General features: G+C 36.0%; 1 protein-coding gene across 3 annotated transcripts; it reads right to left on the reverse strand.

The window, feature by feature from the left end:
• Positions 1-9: 9 nt before the first annotated feature.
• Positions 10-25,089, reverse strand: LOC132706256 (ATP-citrate synthase). Of its 3 annotated transcripts, none has more exons than XM_060677478.1 (11): positions 24,762-25,089; positions 18,614-18,846; positions 12,157-12,360; positions 10,833-11,165; positions 8,695-9,362; positions 7,956-7,997; positions 6,669-6,833; positions 5,968-6,465; positions 3,345-3,609; positions 3,105-3,290; positions 10-1,077 (listed from the first exon to the last, which is right to left on the reverse strand). In XM_060677478.1, exons 2-11 carry the CDS (start codon positions 18,816-18,818, stop codon positions 338-340), a joined length of 3,306 nt encoding a protein of 1,101 aa, XP_060533461.1. In that variant the 5' UTR covers positions 18,819-18,846; positions 24,762-25,089; the 3' UTR covers positions 10-337. The 3 variants fall into 3 exon arrangements, with proteins under 3 accessions (XP_060533461.1, XP_060533462.1, XP_060533463.1); XM_060677479.1 differs by lacking the exon at positions 24,762-25,089 and adding an exon at positions 21,409-21,571; XM_060677480.1 differs by lacking the exon at positions 7,956-7,997.
• Between the last annotated feature and the right edge of the window lie 434 nt (positions 25,090-25,523).

Here is a 25,523-nt window from a genome sequence, read left to right on the forward strand (position 1 = left end):
CCCCAGAAACATCCTCAGCATTTTTATTAGTCGTAAAATGATCAAAACAATAAAAAAGTGCCGCTTAAAGGAACGCCCAAAGCTCCGTTTGAGCGCATTAAATATTCAAGATTTTTTTTTCTCTTTAAAACCACGTCTACTGTGCATTAAAAACATATACAAAAATATAAATAACCTCTCGACATTTATGGTACACATATACATTTCCTAATCTGTCCGACAGCGAAATCTTCGTTGATTATTTAAAAACCGTTTTGAGCTTAAACCTTAACACGAAAATGCAGAATGCTCCTCCCCCTACGCAGCCCGCTAGTCCGCCAAACCCCGATTCTAACATCTAATTGTTGTATTGCTCTGGGAGCACGTACGATATGTCGTCCCACGGATGACGGTACAGACCCTGCTTCAGCCTCTTCTGGTCCATGAAATGACCGATAAAGCCGATCGTTCTGCCCAAAACGAACAGCGAGTTGATCGCGCCTATGTTGATGTACTCTTGCGCCTCCTCGCTGGTAAAGCTGCCGCAATTGCGCAGCATGTCGACGAACGAGCACGCGATGACGCCGTCCACGTTCAGAATGAGGTTAGGTTTCTTACTCGTTGTGATTTTCTCGACTTCGAGCGCGTACTGGAGAAGCGGCGAGCCCGGAAAGTTCGCCAACACGTACTCCTTGATAATTTCGACCCGCTTGTCCGGGTTGTTGATCGACTTGACCCGATGGCCGATGCCCATAATCAGTTCGCCTTTGTTGCGCATGTGGTTGACGAACTCCGCGGGGTGCATACCAGTGTCGTATGCTTCGCTAAACTGTTTTGCCGAGCCGTCCAACGCTCCGCCGAACCTGTCGCCGATGGTGAGTAACCCGGACACGAGACTGCTGACGAGGTCCTTGCCTGCGCGTGCGCACACTATCGTGTTGTGCGCCCCGGATACCGCGGGTCCGTGATCCGCCGTCACCATCAGGCACATCTCGAAGAACTTGCAGACGTAGGGCGGCAAACAACGTTGGAACCACAAGAGCGAGATGACGCCCCCGATACCGACGTCCTTCTTGAGCACGTCCGATATGGGCATACCTAAAGAGGTGGGCGTAATCGTTAACCATATAGTGGTAACATATAAGACTGTCCAATATTTCATATTGTAATGCAGTCCACAGACCTGCCTCACTTTAAAGGGGCAAAATCAGCCTTCAGTGCGCTCAAAATGCCTGTCTCAGATCCTCTGAAGTTTGATATTTCTGCGAGATAAACGGTTTAAATAGCAGTTTTAACCAAATCTAAATGTCAATATAACTGTTTGAGAACTTTGTAGGCAGTTCACATATTCATTCAGTTAATACTCATAAATCAACCCAATTTAAACGCTGCTTTAGCTATAACGCAATCAAGACTGATAATAAACTCTCTCTACAACTTAGATCAATCAACAAATTTCAAAGAAAACTTAAGCCAATTTTTTTGACAACACAGACTGAACATTTTTTTATTTTGACATTTTCTTTGCTAATTTGCTATATTTCTTTGCATATGTTTTAAATATAACGCGATCAAGACTTACAATAAACTCCCTCTCCAACTTAGATCAATCAACCACTTTCAAAGAAAACTTAAGCCAAATATTTTTGACAACACAGACTGAACATCTCTCTATTTTGAAATTTTCTTTGCTAATTTTGTATATTTTTTTGCATATGTTTTAGCTATAACGCGGTCACAACTTACAATAAACTCCCTCTCCAACTTAGATCAGTTAACAACTACCAAAGAAAGGAAGCAACACAGACCGAACATTTTTCTATTTACAAATTTGTAAATTTGCTACATTAATGTAGAAATAAATGTATCAGGATGAGATATGTCTGGGACTGGCTGTTCGTTTTAGGGGGTTGCGAAAGATTGAATGTCGTCCGCAACTAATACTATTTTAATTATATTTTATCGAAATAGTTATTTACTTTCGAGTGTATTTTATATATTAATAATAAAAAACTAATACAGGGTGGCAAAAAATTTATCCAAACCTGAAAACAATTTTAACTGGCTATAGTTTAATTAATTTAAATGGAAAGCCATATTTTTTAACTTACCAGAAACTGTACTTTTCAATTACCCATCGAATGATGTTAAAATGTCCCATAGCTAACTAACTCTTCAAGTTTTTGCAAAATACGCGACACAACTGTTTTTGGGGTCATTGGGTTTTTTCTAAATAAAAGTTTTGTTGTTTCTCGATTTTATCTCATTTACAAATCAGAGTTATACTTTTGTGGACTGTATGGATGAGCGAAGTAAAAATGAACTGCTATATAATTTGTATGAGAGTTTTTATCCTCTAAGAATACCATCAAAATTGTTTACCCTCTTCTGTTTAAGCTTAAAGTACAGTACAGGCGTTTTTAAGAGAGTACTGAACCAGTTTACAAGAAAAGAAAAGTGGTTGGCGGAATTACAGTAAATCCAAATATTCGTTAAAATCAGATATAAAAAAAAACAAACATTAATCAAATAAGTATTTCGAGAATACTTTAGAAACACAGATTTCACAGCGGCAAGAACATTGTGGAAAAGATTTTGACAACCGACAATAAGTGTGCAAGTCGATGTCAGATGGAGCGGCATTAAATAAGATCCCCAAATACAAGTAGATGCAATAAACATTGATTTAAATTTCATCAAAAACCATAATTTGGCGTTTTCACTAAAACGCAAAGGATTACTTAAAATTCCCCGCAAGTTAACAAATATTAGATAACATGGTAAACCTTTTATAATTAAGAAAATATGGTCTATGTTTCACTTACATACCTCAAATAGTTCTTATGTATTTGAGAAAGTAAAATTAGGTTACATTTTGGCAAAATTGGAATTATTTAAAAATTCCTACAGTTTAGGTATCGTAAAATGCGATAATATACAGGGGGTTCCATAAAAAAACACAACTTTGATATTTTTAACACTTTGTGCAGTGTTAAATAAATTTTAAAACGTTACCGTAATAGTACTTTACAGGTCCCAAAAATAAAATATATGAAAATATTGTATTTTGGCCACAATATTTCGAGCCGTATAGCGCGTATATGGCGAAATGGCAACCTACTAACCCGCATAAATCAGCTCTTGTCCACGCTCGTCGCATATCGACGTCATAAAACTGGCAGGTTTACGGATTAGTCCCAACTCCCTCGCCCAGTTGTAGTCCATGGGCACTGTGGGCGGGGGCACTTCGGCCGCGGGTACGATCACCTTTTGCTTGACCAGCGCGTCGTAGACGTTTTTGATTATGTCACCTGCAACTCGATAACGTCAACGTCCGCCTCTAAGGGACAGACAATAAAACTAACCTAGATAATCGAACGATTCGGGAACATGCGCGCCAGCTTCTTTCAGAGCTTTGTTTTTGGCGGTCGCCGTCTCGCTGGCTGAATTGGCGCAAGACCCAGCGTGTCCGAACTGAACTTCGGCCGTGAACATGCTCGCGCATGTACCTATGCACCAAGCGACCAGCGGTTTGGTGAGCTCGCCCGATTTTAACGCCCTACACACCTCGTACTCCTCGGTGCCGCCCACCTCGCCTAGCAATATGACCATTTTTATGTTCTCGTCGGCCTAGAAAAGAAAAACCGTGCAATCGGTCTACAGTAATGGTAGTTCAATCAACCTTACTATAAAACTAACCAAAGACAGGCGTTTCTTTTAACATACGAGGACTACTACTTATGTATGTACCTTTCTGGAATGACGTCATTTTGTAGTAATTTTTGTTTAATCTATGTCATTTCTTTATAACAGTCAATGCCGGTTTTGGTTAGTAAGAATATATTGTATAAATATGACACTGATTTGTCGTGACTCTTTATAAACTTTTGCAAGATGCCGCGAGGATATCATCAACTTTTTTGCAATTGGAAAAAGATCAAGCTAAAATTTGAATCCTTGATAATTAATTGAAAGAGCTTCAAATGCAACCCAAGGTAGCCACACAACAATCATAAATATTAAGAAAAGAGGAATAACGAGCTATGGATGAATGAATCATTTACCTGCAGAATGTCTCAAAAGCAAAAAGAGGTAAAAACAAAAATTACAGATTACTTAAAGAACAAAACAAGCATGTATGCAAAAAAAAGAAGAAAATACGTAAAAAATCTTGGTTTTAAGTGGAAGAAATCAAATAATAGAAAATATATGACGAATTTACCTCACATCGTTCCCTAGAGATATATCAAAAATCAAAATTTTTAGTAAAGATTGCTTTCGAAAAATCGTTGGTGGGCGGGGCAAGTCCGCAGCGTGTAGCGCGAAGCAGCTTTTTATTTCAAAAAGAACTAGCTTCGCGGTTTCTTGTGGTAAACGGATGCATAGTTTTTCTACCGTGCTCCTGCGGACCACTATGGAACTTTCGCAAAATCGATGTAATTTTATTGTGCATACACCCTGTATAAATCGTTTTTTACTTATCGCCAAAGTTCCCAGTCACAACAAACTTTGATAAATAAAAAAAACTGTGCAAGTAATAACGATTTCCAATAATATTATTCCAGGTATCTCGCGCCTCCTGTATGATAGACAAAACTTGAAACTCTTTCTCTCCACACAATATTCGAGACTATTTAAACCAAATTATCCCATGTTTTATAGTTTTTCAATTACGGCTAATAATATATCCACTAAAACGCCAATTTTCAGGGTCTTTTAGATTGTTTTTAACCATAATCGACATACCCTGTACATATTTGAAAAAAATCCGGAAATGGAGGTTATGGCCCCAACCCAAGAATTTTTCTAAAATAGTGAATCGTTTTTGAGAAAATAAGATTTATCTGAAACCATGCAGTGCGTCATAATAATAGTGATTTTCATATGGATTTTTTCAAAATTTTTCGAGCAGGGTGATAGACGAAAACCGCAAATACAAAAATTGTTGCTCTTGATGCGGGCTATGACACTGTTTGAACCCATTAGCCATATTTTTTACGATTTTTGATTTACGGTTAATAATTTACTCGGGAAAAGATCAATTTTCAAAGTTTTTTAGTTTTTTGACTATAATTTAAAAACCCTGTATATAAACGAAAAAATGCTTAAAATAAATGTTAGAGCACTGGATCCACCGCGTCTGCCAGTCAAACAATTTTGCCGATCGGGTGAATGGTTATGGGGAAAAACATGTTTTTCTGGAAGCCTAAATTACAAAAAAAATCAAAAATTAAAAAAAAATACTTTGCGGTACTTAATTGCGCTCGACTTTAATGTGGGTCTGAACTTCTACTTCTCTGCCAAATCTGAAGTCGGTAGATGCACCTATTACGTTTTTTAATATTTGCACAGAATATCGCGAACACCCTGTACAATAGGTGAAAACCTTAAATAGAAAAGTTTTAGCTGTGTATGCGAGCTTTATTGCCATGTAAAAGGAACTGATATCTGAAACACAGTCAGTTCAGTTTTTTTTTTAATTTACGGCGCACCCTGTACATTTTTGAAAAATTGCCAAGAATAAAAGTTTATGCAGCCAAATCTTCTACGTATTCAGCAAACGACGTTCAACAACCAACATGGCCGTCGTTTGCCAATTCCATAAGTTTCAGTAGCATTTTTTAGGCAGTTTTTTTCTCAAAATATGCCCAGATCGCATTAAACGTTCTGAGAAAATGAGTTAAGCGTGCTAACAGTCGCAGTTTAGAAAGAAAATAGCGGTTGAAATTTAGAGGCATCATTCTCATCCGTAGGAAGACGAGACACATCATTTTTTGCTGTACGAGGGTCCACTATATTTTCTAATACCTATATGGTGTAAAAGTATGCAAAAATGTAAAATGGTTTTTATGGACATTTTTTCCAAAAAAAAAAATGTTTTTTCAGTATTAGGCCTGAAATATAAATAGCAACCCTCGTATAAATAAAAAAAGCCCTTGCTAAATTTAGCATTGCTTAGAAGCTGAAGTCAAACTAAACATCTCTCACCTGATATCTCTTAATGTGATCCATAAAGGTCGTACCGGGGTACCTATCTCCTCCAATGGCCACGCCCTCGTACACGCCGTCGGTCGCTTTCGATACGATGTTATTGAGCTCGTTGGACATGCCTCCCGATTTGGACACGTAGGCGACGCTGCCCGGACGGTAGAGTTTCGAGTGCAAAATGTTGTCCATCATGCCTCCGGTGTTGCCGATTTTAAAACAGCCCGGCTTCAGACCGCCCACCGTCGCGGGACCGATGATGGTCACTTTTTTCTCGTCGGCCAGCTTGATGAGCTTTCTGGTCATGTTTTCGGGTATGCCTTCGGCAATGATAGCGATAGTCCTAATCTGCGGGTACTCCATCGTGTCTATGGTGCTTTGGTACGCCGACCTGAGACTGGCAAAGTTCACGAGCACATCCGCGTCCGGATGTTTAGACATCGCGTCGCCCATTTTCTTGTAGACCGGTATCAGTATCTCCTTGTGGCCCCAATAGAATTTCTATCGGCAAAAGTGGCGGCGTTAGCGTCAACATAGAGTAAATAGACCCAGACTAACACCGCCATCTACAAGTCGAATGGTAAAAATTCGATTTAATTTGCCACCCTTATTTTTCTGGGAAGACATACATTTATAATAGATATAGCGACATCTGTGGTGAATTTTTGTTAATGGGGTGGAAGTCTAGGTTGACAGAGACTTACCTGCTTGTGATCGCCGGTGAACGGATAAATCATGGCCACCACGCTGGGCTCTTGCCTGCGGCATACAAAGTCAAAGTCGAGCATCGATTGTATGGCCCTGTTCTGCATGCCCCATACGATCGCTTTCGTGTTCGCGGTGAAGAGAGGGGACGCAGACGAGTCGCCCTGCGCGCGCAAAAATTTTATGCTGACGTAACTGGTGCGCACAGTATATTCGGCATGCGGTTAATTTCACAATATTTTCTTTGAAAAAATTATTTTAAAGGCCTTACGTATTCTCAAGAAGCATTTTATTTTTTTCTTTTTTTTTTAAGTGGTTTTGGATATACCCGTCAACAAAAGGTGCAAAGGTTGGGCTGAATAATGGTAAAAACGTCACCAACTGCGTCTTTGGAGCCCCCTCTCCATCCCTAAGACTTGAACTCCTTATTGTGGACCTGAGAATGGTCTTAAGGTTGTAGATTTTGTAAAATTGGAACCCGGGGACAGAGCGGCACCAATAACTGGAGAGATAGGATTGAAGCTACCTTATGCTTTTATGTACCACACAGAACGTGGAACTCTAGAAGACTTTGTACGGCTGAAAATGTTGTTGTGCCTCAGGGGCTGATCAGTACGTCAGCAGTCAGCTAGTATATGTGCCTCTTCTGTCTATTTCAAGCAGAGATTTAGGCGATATTATGTTCTCACGAGAACCTGAACAGGAGATACAAGGACAAGCACATCTCTATATTTTACATTGACATAACTGACAAAATCAAATTCAGCCAATCTTGTGTGGGTACCCCCTCATATGAATATTGAGGATAAAATGGCCGACGGATTGACTCGGGATGCCGCGGTAACGCCGTTTTTTGAACGGGTGTGTTGAAGAATGAGGTGAATAAATGGCTTTTTACATCTCATCCCCGAGTCTCACCAGGCCGCGGCTGGTTACAAGTACCAGAAGCTCAGTTCACTAAGCTTGAGTAACCATCCAGGACTATCTTAGGACAGGGACGCATAGAATAGGAAAGCGGCTGGTACCTAGGCACGGCATGTTGAATTTTCTTTAGGGATATCTCAAAACTTAACTATATTTTATACATTTTAAAAAATCATTATACCACTTTTTGATTTTTTTCTGAATTTACTCGAAATTGTTCTCAAAAATGCTGAAGTGTCCGTAAGCCCCTTAAACATCCAATCGTAAAAGATTCCGTTGGATTCGAAGTTTTGAATCGCATTTTATGTGTACTGCGTTCGCACACACCATTTGAAAGTTAATTTGATATGTGGAGTGTTTACCTGACAAGAGACTTGTGGTTTGATTTCGATCTGGTTTGGTTCCTTGAAAAAATCACAACAAAATCACAATTTCGAAATGGAAAATTTTGATATTTACTTCTACGTGTAAGGGTGTGGTAAAACGTATGAGCGCAAATATAGAAGGAAAATCAACGCCAGAACCTAAATGACAATGATCGATCAGTAGCTACTACAGCAGAAACAAAATAAAAATTAGTCTATAAATCATAAAAACTCTGCGACATAAATAAGTCTCTGTCCCGTACTGGCGCCGTTCTGGTAGTCATATTTCAATTAATTGCGTTCACATGTTTCACGCCCCACGTATTATGCTTGTTACTGTTCCACGCATGGTGCCAAAATTTTCTTTCCTTATTTAAAAAGAAAACAGTAGACAGAGACCAAAAATGTCTTGCTAAGTTACTAATCTAACTTACGCGCGCAACCATCGCACAAGCATAATACCACCAATATAAGCGCGGAAAACGTGTAATTAAACTTAGTCGCGAATATGGAAAAATTAATCTGAGAGAGATCAAGAATTAAGAGCGAGAGAGACATAATCAAACCACCAATAAGAGGCGTTACCGATAAAAGAGTGGTGAAAAAGAGAGAACCAAGAACGTACCGCCCCGAAGAAATCAAACGAATCTCACGCACAACCACCACCGCGCGCGCTCGCGTTAGTACAAGCGACGAACAAAGCCCCGCCCCCTTCGCGCCTTCGACCCGCACTCACCCGGTCCCTCCGCACTACTGGTGCCGATTTCAACGTCTCGGAGGATGTCGCGGACGCCTCCGGCTTCTTCTTGATGGGCTGCTTGTCCCCGGACGGCAGCAGGAAGTTGGCGGTAGCGAATTCGACGTTATTCTCCTGCGGAATAGGCCGGGTGCCGAGCGCCATGCCGCATATCGAAGTCATGTGCGTTTCGGGGCCGAACACGTACAACGGCAGGCCGAGGGTTTGGCCCACCTCTCGCATCCTTCGCAAACCTTCCTGGTAGTTGGGACCGGCCCTTCTGACGAATATCTTGATGTTGTGATCGATCAGTCGATCCTTGAACTCGATCAGCGCGGTGATGATTCCCCTAAAGGTGGCCGCGACGTTGGTAAAGTTCGCGATGCCTCCGCCGATGATCAACACTTTGCCCTGCGTGTGTTTCTCGTGCGTCATCAGCGACAGTATGGTTTTCGCGTATTCGTAGGTCTGTTGTTCCGACGGGGCGCCCGAATATTCACCGTAATTTGCTAATTCGCTGGTGCCTCCTAAGTCGCAGATCGTGTCGCTGTATATGACGGAAGCGCCCCCACCGGCGACCATCGTCCATATACGGCCCTTGCGATTGAGGATCGTCAGTTTCAGACTGGCCCCGGATTTCGAATCCAGGTCGGCTATGTAAGCCTCCTCTGTGGGCGAAACGTGCAGTCTTAAATGTCAAATGTGATACATACAGTGTTATTGAAATGACATTGACTCCTAATGATAGAGAACCAAGCCGCAATGATGTAGTAGATTTTTGAGAATTATTAAAGTCTGTGTTGGTTTACTTTCGAAGATGTTTTGAAAGCTCCACTAGAAAATTAATAATGAACAAAAATCAGAACATGTTTGTGCGTCAGTTAGAAACTGCCGCAATAAGAAATATAATTCAAAGAGATTTTTTAAATTTCCTAAATAAAGTGAGATCTAGGTACCATTTTTTTATCGTCTAGGGAATATTGAACATTTTAATAAGATGTTTTTAAATATCTGTAACTAGCAAAATCAGAAAACTAATATATAAATTCTACGAATTACGTAATAAGTTATCTTTGGAGGGACTAAAAATGGTATATTTTTAACCAATAGAGTCAATAATGTACCATGTTCTGGGGTTGCAGGTGGCTCAAAAATGAATTATCAAAACAATGTATTTAAAAAAAAACGATACCCGACTAACTCACCTTTTGATGAGAGCAATCTGCTTACTTTTAAACAACTGTGTATCAAATCAGTGATTAGATTTATGTTAAAACCCAACTATTATAAACCCAAAATAAATCATGGTATTAACACGGTTTTGATTTAATTTATTTGGAATAAACCAGAAAATAATAATAAACGTTCTATAGAATAACCTTGAAAATAAGGCAACAAGCTTTAATTGTTTAAACAACGTTAATGGGCAAACTTTTGCTAATCTGTGATATAATTGTAAATAGTAATGTAATGTCTCCAACTCGTCAGTTCAATAAATATTATTATATTATATGCCAATGGTTAGGATGACTAAGTTCTAAAAAATTTTTACCGATATTATTTTATTTGATCTATTTGGGGATAGTGAAATACCAAAAAATGTCTGAAACTTGACTGTAGTGCTTTATTACATAAAGTTTTCGCAAAAATCCATATCTGTGTTTACCTTGTCAATGAATTTGTATAAGACATCACTACATTGGTTCCCTAAAGCATATGAAAATTTTGACAAAAAATGTATATTATTAAATAATGTGTAGGGCAACTTTGTGGATTTGGCTATGCCGCCATTTTGCTGAATTTAAAACGTATTTCAAAAACAAATTAATTATATGGAGAAACCACGAAAATGTATTTTTATGTACTGCTTTTTTGCCAATATACCGTTATACGTATTTGTAAAATGCTTACGCAAGTCTTTTGTTCATAATTCTTCTTTAATATTATTTACTTTATTTTCAATATCGCCAATTTTACAAACTAATTTTTTTCCTACCATTTTTTTCGGTTATTTAACATCCACATATAAAAATAAATAAAAATATATTTTTTATATATTTCACAATATAAACGAAATCTAAATAGAAAAAAATATATATATAAATATATAGTTCTGACGAATCTTCGATATATCTTACCGGGGTAGGCGTCTCTGCCGAACGGCGGGGGGTAGTCTATTTCCCCCCACTTGGGCCTGCAGATAAAGTCAGCGGTCGAGTCGAGCTTGGCTGCCAGGTCCAATATGTAAATTTCCTGGTCGGTGACGACCAGCGGGTTTATTTCCAAGTAGGTGAAGTAGAGGTCGACGTAGAGCCGGTACAAGTTATCTACGAAGTTGGCCACCATTTGTTTTTTGGCGGGCGCGACGTGCCCCAACAATTTTTCGGTAATGTCTTTCGCGCTCAGCGTCTCCCCCACAGGGATATCCAGCTTCAGCGCTTTGCTATCTACGTCCCCGATATCCACACCGCCTAAAGGACGAATAATGGTAATTTAGTGTACACGCTCATGGTAATTAGCCGCAAATTTAGAGGAAACTAGAGGAAGAAGTGTGGTAAACCAAGAAGAAAATGGAAACAAGCCGTGGAAGAGATAGAATCGAACGGATGAACATTACACAGCTCTGGGCCTAAATGGCCTGTCATAAAGCTGACATATTTATAATGGTAATTATAGCGGTAATATAAAATAATTCAAGGAACTTTTGGGAGAAATTAAGGGAATTTTTTATCTCGAACTGAGGAAATAGAAAAATATACTGTACTATGAGACGAGGGATGTTATATTAGAAGTCCATAAGAAAACCAATAAAATTTCTTTTTTTAAGTTAGCAATTTCCAAAAAAGGAACTTGGCTAAAGATTGTTCATTTTCAGGATTGGACTAAATGCGAAAGAGCACTTATAAGAACCTAAAAGTGTACCTATTTTGAAACTTGCTTATTGAAAAATATTTTTTTTTACAATTTAAATTTTGGATGTTAAATTTGTGTTCTGGGATTGTTCTACCTACTACTACTATCTATAAGATCTGTTTATTTCTTTGAACTATATTGTAAAAAGTAAAAAGAGATATTGAAACACAATATACTGTTATATTAATTTATTGTCAAATTTGATCAAAGATTTATTCAGACTGTTTTTTTACAAAAAAAAACTGTTTAAGATGTTGTATTGCATGAAAAAAATGTTGTGAGTTTTGTTTTGATTATACATATTTTTAATGTGTTTGAACTTTGATATTATTTTGTCGATCTAACAGAATATTTAAAAATAAATCCTGTTCTCTCCTATCATTATTTATTTAATTAAAGCAAGCTCAGTGGTGATTACAGGAAATTGGTGGCGATCGTAAGTAGCATTTAGTAATAATTATTAAGGGAATATCTGATAAAAGTGTACACAAATCTACAACTGAAATGAAACTTTACAGAGGTTCAATTGTTACTTTAATTGTTACTTACCTTGATGATAAAACAGTATGGTATCCGCGTGACGATGCGAATAGATACAAACGTACATTTCCTCATCTTCCCTATGCGGAACGAACGGTTCGATGATGAAGTTACGCAGCTTGCCAGACGCCTGTCCGATCTTCTGGTCCTTGTTCATCCGTTCCGCTATCCATTTCTGAACGTCATCTAGCGTTTTGTTTACCGCGATCAGTCCTGAAACGAGACACGTGCATTCATCACGTGCAAGAAATAATCGAAATAATAAAATAGAGATAGATACCCGGTGGGCGGGTTCTGATGGTGAACGAAACGACATACGACATATTAAAAGAATGCACAACACAGTGCTTAAAAGAAATGGATAATCTAATCGCTTAATTCATTATTAAAGCGACCCGCTAGAACAACTACAAAATAGCATATCAAAAATAAAGTATCGGAGCTTAAGAAAATACCTCTACTAGGAAACCAAAATCAGTTTACTTGCAACTTGCATTGTAATATCATTTGGCAAACCTATGAAAGTATCAGTTATCAAGAACACTGCAATTTGGTTCCGCCACCATAAAACACTGTTTACTGGAACATCTATACACCTTTGGCGACACACGCCACATCTAGTCTCACCGTTTACCTTCATATAAACCAACCAAGCAATCGACACATCTCCAGTAACTGTTAAGTAAAATAACAGAAATCAATGCCACCAATCCTTGCTTGGCCTTCACCAAACAAACCACCAAAATGCTGCAATGCTCCAGATAACTAATAAAAAAATAAATAAGCCGAAATTATTTTTACTTAGTTTTGCCAGGAACTATTTCTTTTAAGAATTCGCAGACACAGGCTCATTCTGTTACTCATTTTCAGGTTCATCGGGCACACGAATAAGCTGATAAGTAAATTCGAAAAACGCAGTTACAGCTGTGTCTAATATCTTGACAACGGCCATTTTTTAAAAACTGCAGTAATTTCAAATGGACCGCGAGATTTACGATCTAATTTGGAAATTATTCGTTCACTTGTCTTATGATATACGAAATCGCCTACTGAAAAATACTTTGCAGTAGCTTTTTCTGCCTTTTCTTTCATGTTCACAATTTTTATTGCCATCTTATCGATATTTTTACTTGCTGCGTCACAACTTTCAAAGAATGAAGGATAATTCAACACTGTATTACTGATGTGACAATTTTTGTAATACACAGAGTAAACTGATTTGCCGAATAAAAATTCTGCTGGATTAAGCACAATAACCTTATGTTTTGATCACTTAAGTGTTATTTGAAGATTTACATATTTCTTTCGGCTTGTGTGTACAATTTAAAATTGAACTTTGCTATTAAAACACTTACACAAATGATACCAGAAAGAGCACCAAACAAATCACTTTTGAAAATTAATTTACGGAAATGCCAATGCAAAACTTGAAGTACGAGGTCAAATTTTAGGGGGTGATTTTTTCAGTGATATTAGGGTAGAAATTAAGTTCGGAAAGGATTTGGGGACATACAGGCTGCCAAAAAAAAACCTGATATTTCATATATGTCTTAATACGCTTCTATGTCATTTTATGTAAATTTGAAAATGGTGTTTACGATATGGGCCAATCTAGTCACATTTAGACTTAAATTATTATTTCCAGTGGCGTCGCGGAACTAATCAGTATTTTTCCCAAAAAAATATATTAAAAAAATGGATTTTTTAAAAATTCATTCTCTATCTTTGCGAATTAAGGACCTTTTTGGTTTTTCAGCTTTTTCATATCTCGTAAAATACGTGTTAGTTGATATGCGTATTTTACATAAAAATAATGTGGTTTTAGAACAAATTATCTCCAAATGTTCGGTCATCTATTTAAAAAAACGATCTGCTATTCTTGAAAAAAGAAAATTTTCCCTTATTCTTAGAATCGGGGAACAAAAATAAATCGGCGGGAAAGGATTCTACAACAATTCCACCAATGAATATCGGTAATTTTATCCCATCCTCCATAATATATGATTTGGAGAGTAAATTGATTGAAAAAAACGTATATCATTTTCACCTCTCAAAACTCAATAGTCTTGTTTTGCTTATTTATTTCTTTTTAGGCTAAGATTATTATTATTATTATTATTATTATTATTATTATTATATTAAAATGTCTGATATTTGACTTTTAAAATGTCTGCAATAAATATTATAACTCAATCTTGGAATAAAAATAATAATAACAATAAAAGATTTTTTTTAACATGTCCTTTAACCATATCTATCATTTATGGATAATAAATGTTTTTTAATAAGATTTTTTCATTTTTGGCGATATGCCCACATTTCCATTTTCTAAAATTCAAGAATAGTGACCCTGTGGGAAACGAAAAAAATGATTCGATCGCAGCCAATGCCAAGTAGTAATGCCAAATCTGACGCGCACGTAAACAAACAAACGCACAAAAGCGAAAACGTATGACTTGGCTTGTGACGTCGACACCGAAATTCGGGCTGTTTTTTGGCAACATTGCCAAATCATTGTCCGTGTGTCAATTTTGAGAAAGTATATCTCGTTCTGGACGCGTCCGTGATTAAAAACAATATCGGTAGTTTTGCTTAAAAAAAGTGCGGCACGTTCAAAATCCAGGGTAGTCTTCGGCGACATGGCCAAGAATGGCGACGAAGAAACAAGACTGGGAATATTTTATATAGAAAAGTAAGTGCCTACCAATAAGTTTGATTTCGATGCAGTTCAATTCAGTTCGTTTGTTTATCATTTTACATTTTCTTTTATTTCTCAAACTGATCTGTTGAGCTGTCCTCTTCGTGTAGATGGTGATATTTAACATTTTTCAAGTTGGTATGGAAAAGTTCCTAATACCTAGTTCTGTGGAAGGCGACATTAACGACCTTTAACTCTTGACGTTTAGCTCTTTCGCTGCGTGGAAATGCGTATAGTGAACATTTATCAGTAAGGCGTACAGAATTTAACGGACAATGTTACGGCTAAAAAATTAGGTTACGTTTTTGCCACAACTCTAAAAAAAATATCACGCCATACACATATGTTTTAAATACATGTGTTGAGTTGCTCACTTCAAAATGAATTGAACTGAGGTGGCTTCTACTTGATGAAAATCCATTTATCAAAATAAATAAGAACTAAAAGTTCAGATTTTCACGAAATTATATATTATGACACGGTGTTGTCGAAACAATTGTCATGTCATAATATATAATTTCGTGAAAATCTAAACTTTTAGTTCTTATTAATTTTCACTTCAAAACGTATTTTGCACGCATGCAGGTTTGCCAATTTTTCAGAAAATCAGAAATAAATGTGAGAAATACGGTCAAATTTTAATTTAGCAATAAATAAATACACATTACCGTAGGAGAGGGACATGTTGCATTTTATATATATTTATAAAAGTTTAACACTATAACTGCATATAACCTATTTGACAAAAGAAAAAGAATACTTTACATATGCGGGATGTGATTCCTTGGATAATTTTAAGAAAACAGTTTTCCCTCATTCTGATTCAAACCGACTTGGAAAAAGTTTTTTAGTGAAAACTAAAATGATTTTAAAAAGGGGCTAGGAGCGATTCCAGCAACGTACCATATTTCAACCTAAAAATCATCGTCTTAAATGGACTGTATGAACTTGAAAAACACAATCTTTTTTTTTTTAAATTCACTCTGCCAAAATTACGATTATTTAGATTTTAATTTAATTCCAACGAACAGATAGGATTTTTACTGCTTTTTAATTTTTTCACTGGATGACACAAAGTTAAATGATCATGTTTATTAAGAAACGAACCGCAATTTTAAAAATGTAATTTATTTTTGAAAAAAACGGAGGGGTACCGTTTTCTCCATAAAACTATTCAGTATCATGGTTACCCGGACGCCACCACCAGCAGAAGAATAATTTTATTTTTCTATGGATTTCGGGCCTCTACCTAATTTCAACAAAATATCTAAAACAGTTTCAATGAAAATGACAAGAAACCATTCTTATTTTTAATTTCAACAACCCCGTGTATCAAAAATTAAGCGATTGCGGCACAATATTGACGAAACTTTTTTTCTTAAATTAATCCATGTATCATAGCCTTAAGGGCCATCATCTTAGTATGAAACACACTGTATACATCATTACGTCAGACTTTTCTTATTTATTTACTGTCCTATGACGTCACTACCTTTTTTTTTTCAAATATACGAGAGAAAATTTTTAATGGTTTAAGAATATAGGATAATCCTCGGGGGATCACACGCGAAAATGTCATATTTTCATCGATTCGCCGTCCTTAATAGGAAGCGCGGGTACAAATAAGCTATTTTAAAACGACCGTGACCCCAAAAAACGGAGATTTTGGAGATAGAAACCTATAGAAACGCGTGGCGCCGAACAATATTCTTCCCATAAGTGACTTCCACGCTAATACGCGTCTAATGAATTAAAAATTCAAATGTCGACAACGTTTAAAATTCCACACGTCAGCATTACGTTCAACTTTTGACGTTGAACCCTCTCGCGCGCTTCTACAGGGCGTTATTAAAGGACGCGACGAAATTTCGTCAAGTGATTATCGGGAGTGATTTTAATTTGTATAGACGCACCAGGAAATGTTTTCTTTTCCTAAGCGCGGAGACTCAAAATATAAAAACTATATTTTTCAAAAAATGCCTACTGATGCTTAAAAAAAATTACCAGATCATTCTTTTTTCGAGAGGAAAATACAAACTCCTTTCTAAAACCACGCCTAATCATTTCATGGATAGAAAAACATTTTTTTATTTTATTTATTTTTTTGTAAAATGTATTACCGGACGCCACTGGAATTAATAATTTTCATCCGACGTGCGAACTAAATTAGAACTTATTATAGTAAACGCCGCTGCATAATATAAACCTATTATATTATATTATACCTACCATGTGTCCGAAAATTATGCAATGAATCCTCGGTACTTATTTAACGCCGTGACAAAATTTTGATTTTCATTCATTTTTGAACTTCATATTATTGAGGCGACATTTTTTATATGTTCTATATAAACTCAACATACAAGGTGCGCCAAAAACAAGTTAAAGCTTCAATATTTGGCAGTAATATATCATCATAAAAAAATTATATTTGTTAATTCTTAGTACACCAGATGGCGCACAGCATCTTAAAAGTTTTAGGCAACTTTGAATAATAGAAAGATAAAATAATGGTTATCGCAAACTCAACAGTTTTGTAAATAACAATGATTCTTATTAAAAGATGTACTGGTTAGTTTTCTTTAGTTTTTTATGTGGACGTTTTTGTTGCATTAGGAAATCAGGAAAATCAGCAGGTACGGTTTTCAGTTCATTTGTAGATTGCATATGGACCTTTACAGAAAAGGGGAGATTGGCAAAACGATGCATACAGCTCGTACCCAATAAAAACGCGATTTTAGTTTTAGTTGTATTTCGAGTTTTTGGTAAGTTTGGTTAGTCTTGTGTTTAGTACATTGAAATTATGCAGGCTCCACCACGAAGAACAACAACTTCATCTTCATTTACATGGTATAAAAAATATAATTTGTTCAGAGAACCTGCAGTACGCAGAACAATTACAGAAGTAAACAATTGCTTGTTCTGTGACTGTACCTTTTCCTCTAAATTTCATACTGAAGTGAAATTGGAACAATTGAAACACTATTTGACTAAACACGCACAAAATATCAGTCAGGAACAGAAATAAGAACAATTCTTCTTAGTGTTCCAGTGTTCAGACCGTTAGTTTTTGGGGTACATTTTCGCAAAACAGCACAAATACATTCACTGACATGACCGTCAGAATTGACAAACGTCAAAATTCAAAGCGTAGGAAATATATACCATAACATCCGATTGCTCCTAAATCCGTGCGGTAGAATCCCGGAAATGTCCGAAGTGGCTCGGATTCGTAAGAAACGAAACTGACGTGGTAAAGTGAGGCTTCCCGCACACTAGATCGGTGTGTAATTAGGTATTTTACAGACGGGAGTAGAAAAACGATTTTATGTATGCACATTGGCATCGTTTAAGGTTTAAACAATATTGTTATTAATTAAACTACGGTACAGAATCAGCTTGATTATCTGGTTGCCTACTTTTTATTATAAACATCAAAAGGAATCAATCATCGTTTCGAATGTGCGTCTTTTTTATTACTTATAACACAAACTTGTCGACAACAATCAAATGTGCCTTATCAATACGAGGAAATGAATTCGTACGAGATTTGCCGACCTGCTTAAAATATATGGCAGATCGTTAATCAATCTGATTGACACCAGTCATTATCGATATCGCAAAATCAAATCCCCCTATTTGTTTTCGGGAATAACCGTTCAAAGGTCGAAAGCGGAAACAAAAATTTCGAAATTTCGACGGAATCATTTTGGAAATGTAGTGCTGCCAGTTCTCACCGTTTTTCCGCGAAATGCGGGGAAACCTTACCTAATTTGCCCCTCCTCTTGATCAGCTGGTCGGGTTTCACCACCAGCTTCTCGGTCTTCAACCACGGATTGTTGCTGACCAGTTCGGAAAACCTGGTGTCTGGGTCGACGGACGCGAACCTGCATTGCGCGGCCGCGGTGTTGCCGCCTAGGTATTTGTTTATCAGATTTTTACCGGTCGCCTCTCTGATGGCCTTCGCCGACATGTTTGCTGCTGGGTTGTTTCAGAAGTGCCTGGGGACAAAGCCTTTTTTTTATGTCTTTCCTATAGTATTATTAGCGGATGTGAGTAATATGTTGTTTTGTGCCTTACAAAGTATAACGGTTGGTTGGTTGCTTATGTAAGCGAACATGAGCTACCTCATACTACCCTAATATTTTTGACCATGCGGTGTTGCCAGGTATACTCGGTAACGTATATCAACTTTCGTTTTTTTAAATTGAACACCCTGTATATTATTACATTTTTGGATTCCGCGAAACATTCTGGAACTTTTTTATGTAACATACCCACCTTGAACATTGTTGGAAATAAAAAATACTTTTGAAAAAATTTGACAACAAACACCACACCATACAGCTTGACACTTGAACTTTGCGTTGCGGTTCCCGATTAAATTGCTTTATCATAATATACTATGAGACTTAACTTATCGCGTAGATATTTAAGATAGAGATGGTGTACGTTACACGTACGTACGTTACACGTTAAAAACTTGCTGAATGTTTCGCAGCATCTAAAAATGTAACAACATACAGGGTGTTCCATCAAAAAAACGAAAGTTGATATAAGTTACGAGTCTATAATAATAGTTTACATAGGTAGCTCGTATTCGGTTACATTGGTAATCAACGTTTCAGGTTTTTACCGTAAGTCATTTTCCATAAACGTCTAACAGGACCCGTGAATAACCCTGTATAATGATAGCAATAAGGATTAGCTGTCTATCAAACCAAAGGCATTATATCCAGACGACACATGAAAATGAAAAATAGTTCTTGTTTCGTAAAATAATTTGTTACCTAATCTCAGTTTTGGTTATCTTAAGTGGGCACAGTAACGCGTAACAAATATGTAACACAATGAACCAGAACCAACAGCTAAAGATATTATTCTCCTAACGGTTCATTAAACTTGAAAGAGCTTTTACTGATATTATTGATCGTTTCTCACAATTTGCTAACAACCAATTAGTGTTAATATATGCTGGCCAATCCAAGTCGCCCAATATGCAAACCGAAACCAAACAAACGATCCCCAAAAGATGTTTACGAAATAAATGCGAAATACGAATACAATGTAGTACTAACTCGCAAGCGATTAGCAGAATTTGTTAAAGACAAATAATTTTCAAACTAAAATTATAATATAATATCCACTATGCGATAACTACAGAGTTCATGGTTATTATATTACGGTGGTAACAATCGCTTTATTGCCACATTACCTTCCGTAAGTAAAACGTTGGGCAGGACTGCCAGGGTCATTAGCCCATCAAAAGTACTTAATTCTATGAAAATTTAGAAAAACTAATAAAGCGCTTTCATTAACGCTAAGTAAAAAGTATACTATAAACAATAACAATGTCGTGGTTGCGTGTTACGTTTGCGCTTTTTAGGAATAACAATAATAATTAATGACTATATGAAACTTACAATATAATTTTGAATTTAAGTATAATGAATACATCGTAACTGCGTCTTAGAAAAACGAAAATTAAATTGTCGACACAAACGACAATCGATGTAAAATCGAGTTTCAAGTGGCCGTAGTAATTAATTACGTATTTTTAATAACTAATGAACATGCTACCGAATGACCTTCTAGCTACCGAATTGAAGTGAGATGCAGGTAAACCCTGCCTAAAAATCAGCGGCACACCTCTATACCAATACTGGAGCCAATCTATAATACATGCTAAAATGGCAAAAACGTAAACGGTATTTTAAAGACCATCGGTACTTTAGGTTTCTGATAGGTTTCTCGGTAAAATTCGTTTTTCGAAGGTCAGTCGGACCGCTTTCTTCGTTCAATTAACTTAATTATTAACACACCTGGGTTATTTTCCGTAATTATTTACACGTACGGTGGCTTATTATTGTTAACGATTCCCCGGGTTTGGGCGAACTATTCGAACCAAACAATTAAAATTTTGTTTACTCAAAAAATGGGATAAACGACACAAATTTGTAACACAGACTCAGGGCCCAGTGTAAAAAAGAAGAGGAAACAAATATAGGTTAAGGTTAAGATAGTGGCGGCAGCAGAATATTAAAAATACCGAATAAATAAGAAACCGAAACCAAAAACTGAAGTGTGCAACCGCAGGCGCATCACAACTAAAAATATATATACTTAACATGGTTTTTAGGAGTTTAGGAGCCGGGGTATTCCTAATAAAGATAAGCGAAATGACGCTTTAGGTTATAAAATATTTCCAAACTGATGAATTGTAACAATTTTTTAAATAGCCCAGACTAATACTCATTACGTATACATTTTCACCATTAAATGGACAATTGTTAAACAAGCCTGCAAACAGTTATTACCAAATTTTATGTACAAGTATTTCAATAATTCCATATTTTTTACTATTTAGTTGGAAATTTTATTTCTTGTACTGTGGAAAGCTAGAAATTGTCACGGAAAACCTGGACATGGCCCCTTAGCTATATATGCGTTACCTACTGATTAAATGCCAACTTTCCTGAAGGATGAAAATATTAGAGGCACGATAAATCAATAAACTTTCATGAATTAATGAACGATTATGGGTAAGTCGACCGCACACTTACTCCGGGAAAAAAACGTATCCGGACGCGCCGAGTGAAAAAAAAAAAAACTTTCGCAAACGCGACACGTAGTCAGTACTACCACGCACGTCAAGTCGAAAGATTTTCAAAAGCAACACGCCCGTGCCACCTCGTCGCTTTCGCTCGGTCGACTGCCGCTGGGTACCACCAGAACCGCTATTATCGGAACCTGCACGCACGCATACACGTACCGTCGGTGACGTAGCCACGTGATGCTGGCGCGGCAGAAACGCGTCGTCGAACAGATGACAGAGCCGTGAGCAACGCGCCGCTTATCAAGCAGGCGCGAAATATCGGATGATTTTTTGCACGATAAAAAACAAACCGAGTGACTAGAGACGGGTTGCATGTACGCGGTATTCCATACTCTTACAATGGAAAGATTTATGATTAAAAGTTAAATACACAGTTCTGTTTTTTTAAGACACACTAAGCGTATATTATTTTGGACACGGACCATATAAAGTTTAACTTAAAATAATCGTTTCAATATATTTTCTTATTAATATTTGAAGAAACTTTTTTTTTTAATGTGCTGGATATTTCTTCCAGCTTTAAAAAAAAATCATCAAACAACACGTCAAAAAGGCTTCGTTCTTAGTATACAGAGTAGTCGAAGTTCGAAGAAAAGGAAACGCCAAAGAGATAATTCTTACTTAATAATTTTTCGAATTCGCTTCAAATTATCGAGAGGGATTTTTTCAAAAAATAACATTAATTTTAATTAAAAAAATGTCAAAAACTTATTTTAGATACAAAACAAAAATATCAAGATTTTTTCGTCATGTAATCTTAACATAGGTCGGCGCCCTTATCTAGAAGTGGTCTAGACTCTCGCATATTAGGTTTTAGGTGTTATAGAACGTTTATTTTCGACTAGTATTATTTGTGAAGTGACCCAGCGAAGAGTCTGGCTTTATGAAAGCACTTAAGTCGGATTTTGATTGGCTGTTTTGTGGTTTTGTCACTTAATAATCTTTTTTTTATAATTATATTGTAATACTCTATTATACTACGTAGACATGAATTAAGGTAACTTTCTAAACCATGCGCTAAGCACTGCCACCGAAAGCATTTCGAGCAAGAATTTAATTAAATGTATTATTACATTGCCTAAATATTTTTTAACTTTTTCCAAAAATATTATAAGAAGTCTGATTTTTGACAATGTTAGGCAGTAGGTCGTACGTATTTGGGGCCGCGCTTATTGGATTTTTCAATTCTTTATTTCATCTGGCATTCCGTAACTGTATGTCAGTGTGTGACTTCTTAAGTTGTGTGAGTGTATTTCATCAATATGGGTTATTTTAGTGTTGCTTTTAGTTTGATTCTTGTATTATTTTATGTGCGTTTTGTACTCTAAATTAAATACAGTTTTAAGGATTTTATTTTGTATTATTTTTGTTTTATTAAAGTGTTTTATTACATGTCCCTAAGACTGCAATAAGATTTCTTATAACCGACAAGAAACACGCATTATAATAAATTTTATATCTTGCAATTTCACTTAGTTACATCTGTATAACGTTGCAACTTATTTTTGTTGTTTATACAACTAATGTGAGCATTCCAATTTAGCTCCTCGTCAAGCATAAACCCTAAATATTTTATCAACTCTTTCCAAAGAACAGCATTTATCTTAAAGGTAAAGTTTTTATTTTTTCGTTTAAATAAAACGTGTTTATTTTTTTCAATGTTTGTTTTTAATTTGTTATTTAATAGCGAGTTGTAATAAGTCATTATTTGCTATATTTGCCAACACTTAACTTTTTTTATATATAAATTAAGGCCGTATCATCTGCAAATGTATAACATTGTCAGCCCCAGTCTCCATTTCTATTTTTATTTTGCAATTTGACATATACAACTTAAAACCACTAGAAGCATACAATTCTTTTAGAACTAAAAAAATAATTCTGACAGGTATTTATTTACTTAACCTATACACAAAATTCAAAAAAACTTTTAAACAAAAGTAATTTCCAATTGAAAAAATTTAATAACCGTTGCTATAAAAAATCACCTTCTCAGTCCGGACAAACATACTATTACATGCTTGCTGCTGAAATCAAAGACGTATACCAAAATTAATTTAAAAAATATTTAAAAACTATACTAACAAATGTTTTTCTCACCTGTCAAATAAAAAAAATTATATTCTGTGACATGTTTCTGCTTTTTGCCTTTACTCTGATAAAAATATTCTTATTTTTCCCCCTAGCGATATCCCTGTAATATTCAGCACCAAAAAAGATGTGTACTAAATTTGAAAACAAAATGTAAAGCAATATTAATCTCTGAAGCGAGATCCTTGCAAGAAAAGATTTAGATGATTTTTTTTTGTTAAAAATGACCCTTTAAAATATAGGACACTTATTGACAAGCATTCTGTATAATATCAGTGACTCGACAAGTATTTTTGTTTAAATTGTAGGGTCACCCAGCTTCAACACTTAATGATTCAACCTATACATCTCAAAAATGTTATCAATATTCGATAACTTCATCAATTATACGGGATAGCATGAAAATGACTGAAAATTCTTTCTAATCTTTGAAAAAATAAGGCAAAACTATACTTTTTGAATCATAAAAAAATATTCACTACGTACAAACAAAGATAAAATTATTATGATGTTTACACAAAAGTGAACAAAGTTATCGTGGTTATGTCATTGCAATGAACTATTTGACTTTGAAGGGGGCACAATTATTGCACGTCGATTTAAATTTAGTTAAAATTTTTATCGCCTTTAACGCTGAATAATAACAATGTGCTCGTACACGTAAGTTGTGACCAACCAATAAATGTAACTCGTATACATTTTACCTAGAAATTGTATATCGATTTTTATGCTACAAAAAACTAATTCATAATCAGGGAATTCAAAAAGAAATGAAAAATAATACCATGTTAAATTTCCACGACACAAACATAATTCAAAATGTTGCCATCCTACAAAATATACATATTTTCAAATGTTAACGAAAAACAACCATGTTTTTATAAAAACTATGCTCATTTTTCTATTCCATTGCGTGCATGACATTAATATTATAATTAACTGAATTCAAAACAGTTTTGCACGTACTTAACTATACGTGAAATACCGTTCGACTGCTGCTGGAAAACCTGATTAGCTTCCTTGCTCGTAGCGAATTACGATAACCCAATTCAACCAATACAAGCAGATTATGTATAATGAAAATCCGATAAATTAATAAAAAATGAAAGGATAAATGTACGCGCATACCGACAGATATTCCTCAAAAAAACGCCGCTCGCAACGATCGGATGCTGGCATGCAAAGTTTCACTTAAAAATAGCACCATACCTTAATTTTCAAATTCGGTATCCACGACGCCGGCTCGTCAAACAATTTTCGGTCCTATTCTAACCGCTTTCTATACAAAATTGCACAATTTTTCCAAACACAACACGAAATTTATTGTTCCTAGTACATTGATTCACGGAATGAATATTTTTGACAACTGATGCCCGATGTTCGGGACGTTTGAACTACCGGGCGGTTGACCTTACCCAAAATGCCATTGCTCCCTTTTTAATTTATTAGCAACAGAAACTATTGGGATTAAGAAATCACCTCAAATAACTATTTAAATTACCCTAATATGAAAATAAATTGACACACGGCGCTTACGTGGGAACGGTAACAGATTTCAAATGAAGATGTATATACGGTTGCCTACTTATTATACTCTTATTCAAAATCGTTAACAAGGAATACTCAAAATGGTTTCGATTCGTAATTCCGTCAGTTGAACCACACAAACCGTTTTCAAACGAAGGCGGTTCCCTAGTAATTATTTATAATATTATTCAGCCTTGGCGAGAGATACTCAATAAATATTTTTTTAATAAAGGTCTCCAGTCGTAATTCAGTTTTATCGAATTACTCAAATCGTTTTCGAACGAACACGCATATACGGTTGCCCAGTTATTAGTTGTGATGTTATTAATATCGTTAACGAGGGATACTCAATAAATGTATTAAAAATGGTGTCAGTTGTCAGTGTGTCGAATTACGAACGAAGGCATTTATGCGATTGCCTAAATATTAATATAAAACGACTTA

The sequence above is a fragment of the Cylas formicarius genome, unplaced genomic scaffold, assembly GCF_029955315.1.
Source record: "Cylas formicarius isolate icCylForm1 unplaced genomic scaffold, icCylForm1.1 PGA_scaffold_8__14_contigs__length_24414737, whole genome shotgun sequence".
In the NCBI taxonomy this organism is placed as follows: Eukaryota; Metazoa; Arthropoda; class Insecta; order Coleoptera; family Brentidae; genus Cylas; species Cylas formicarius.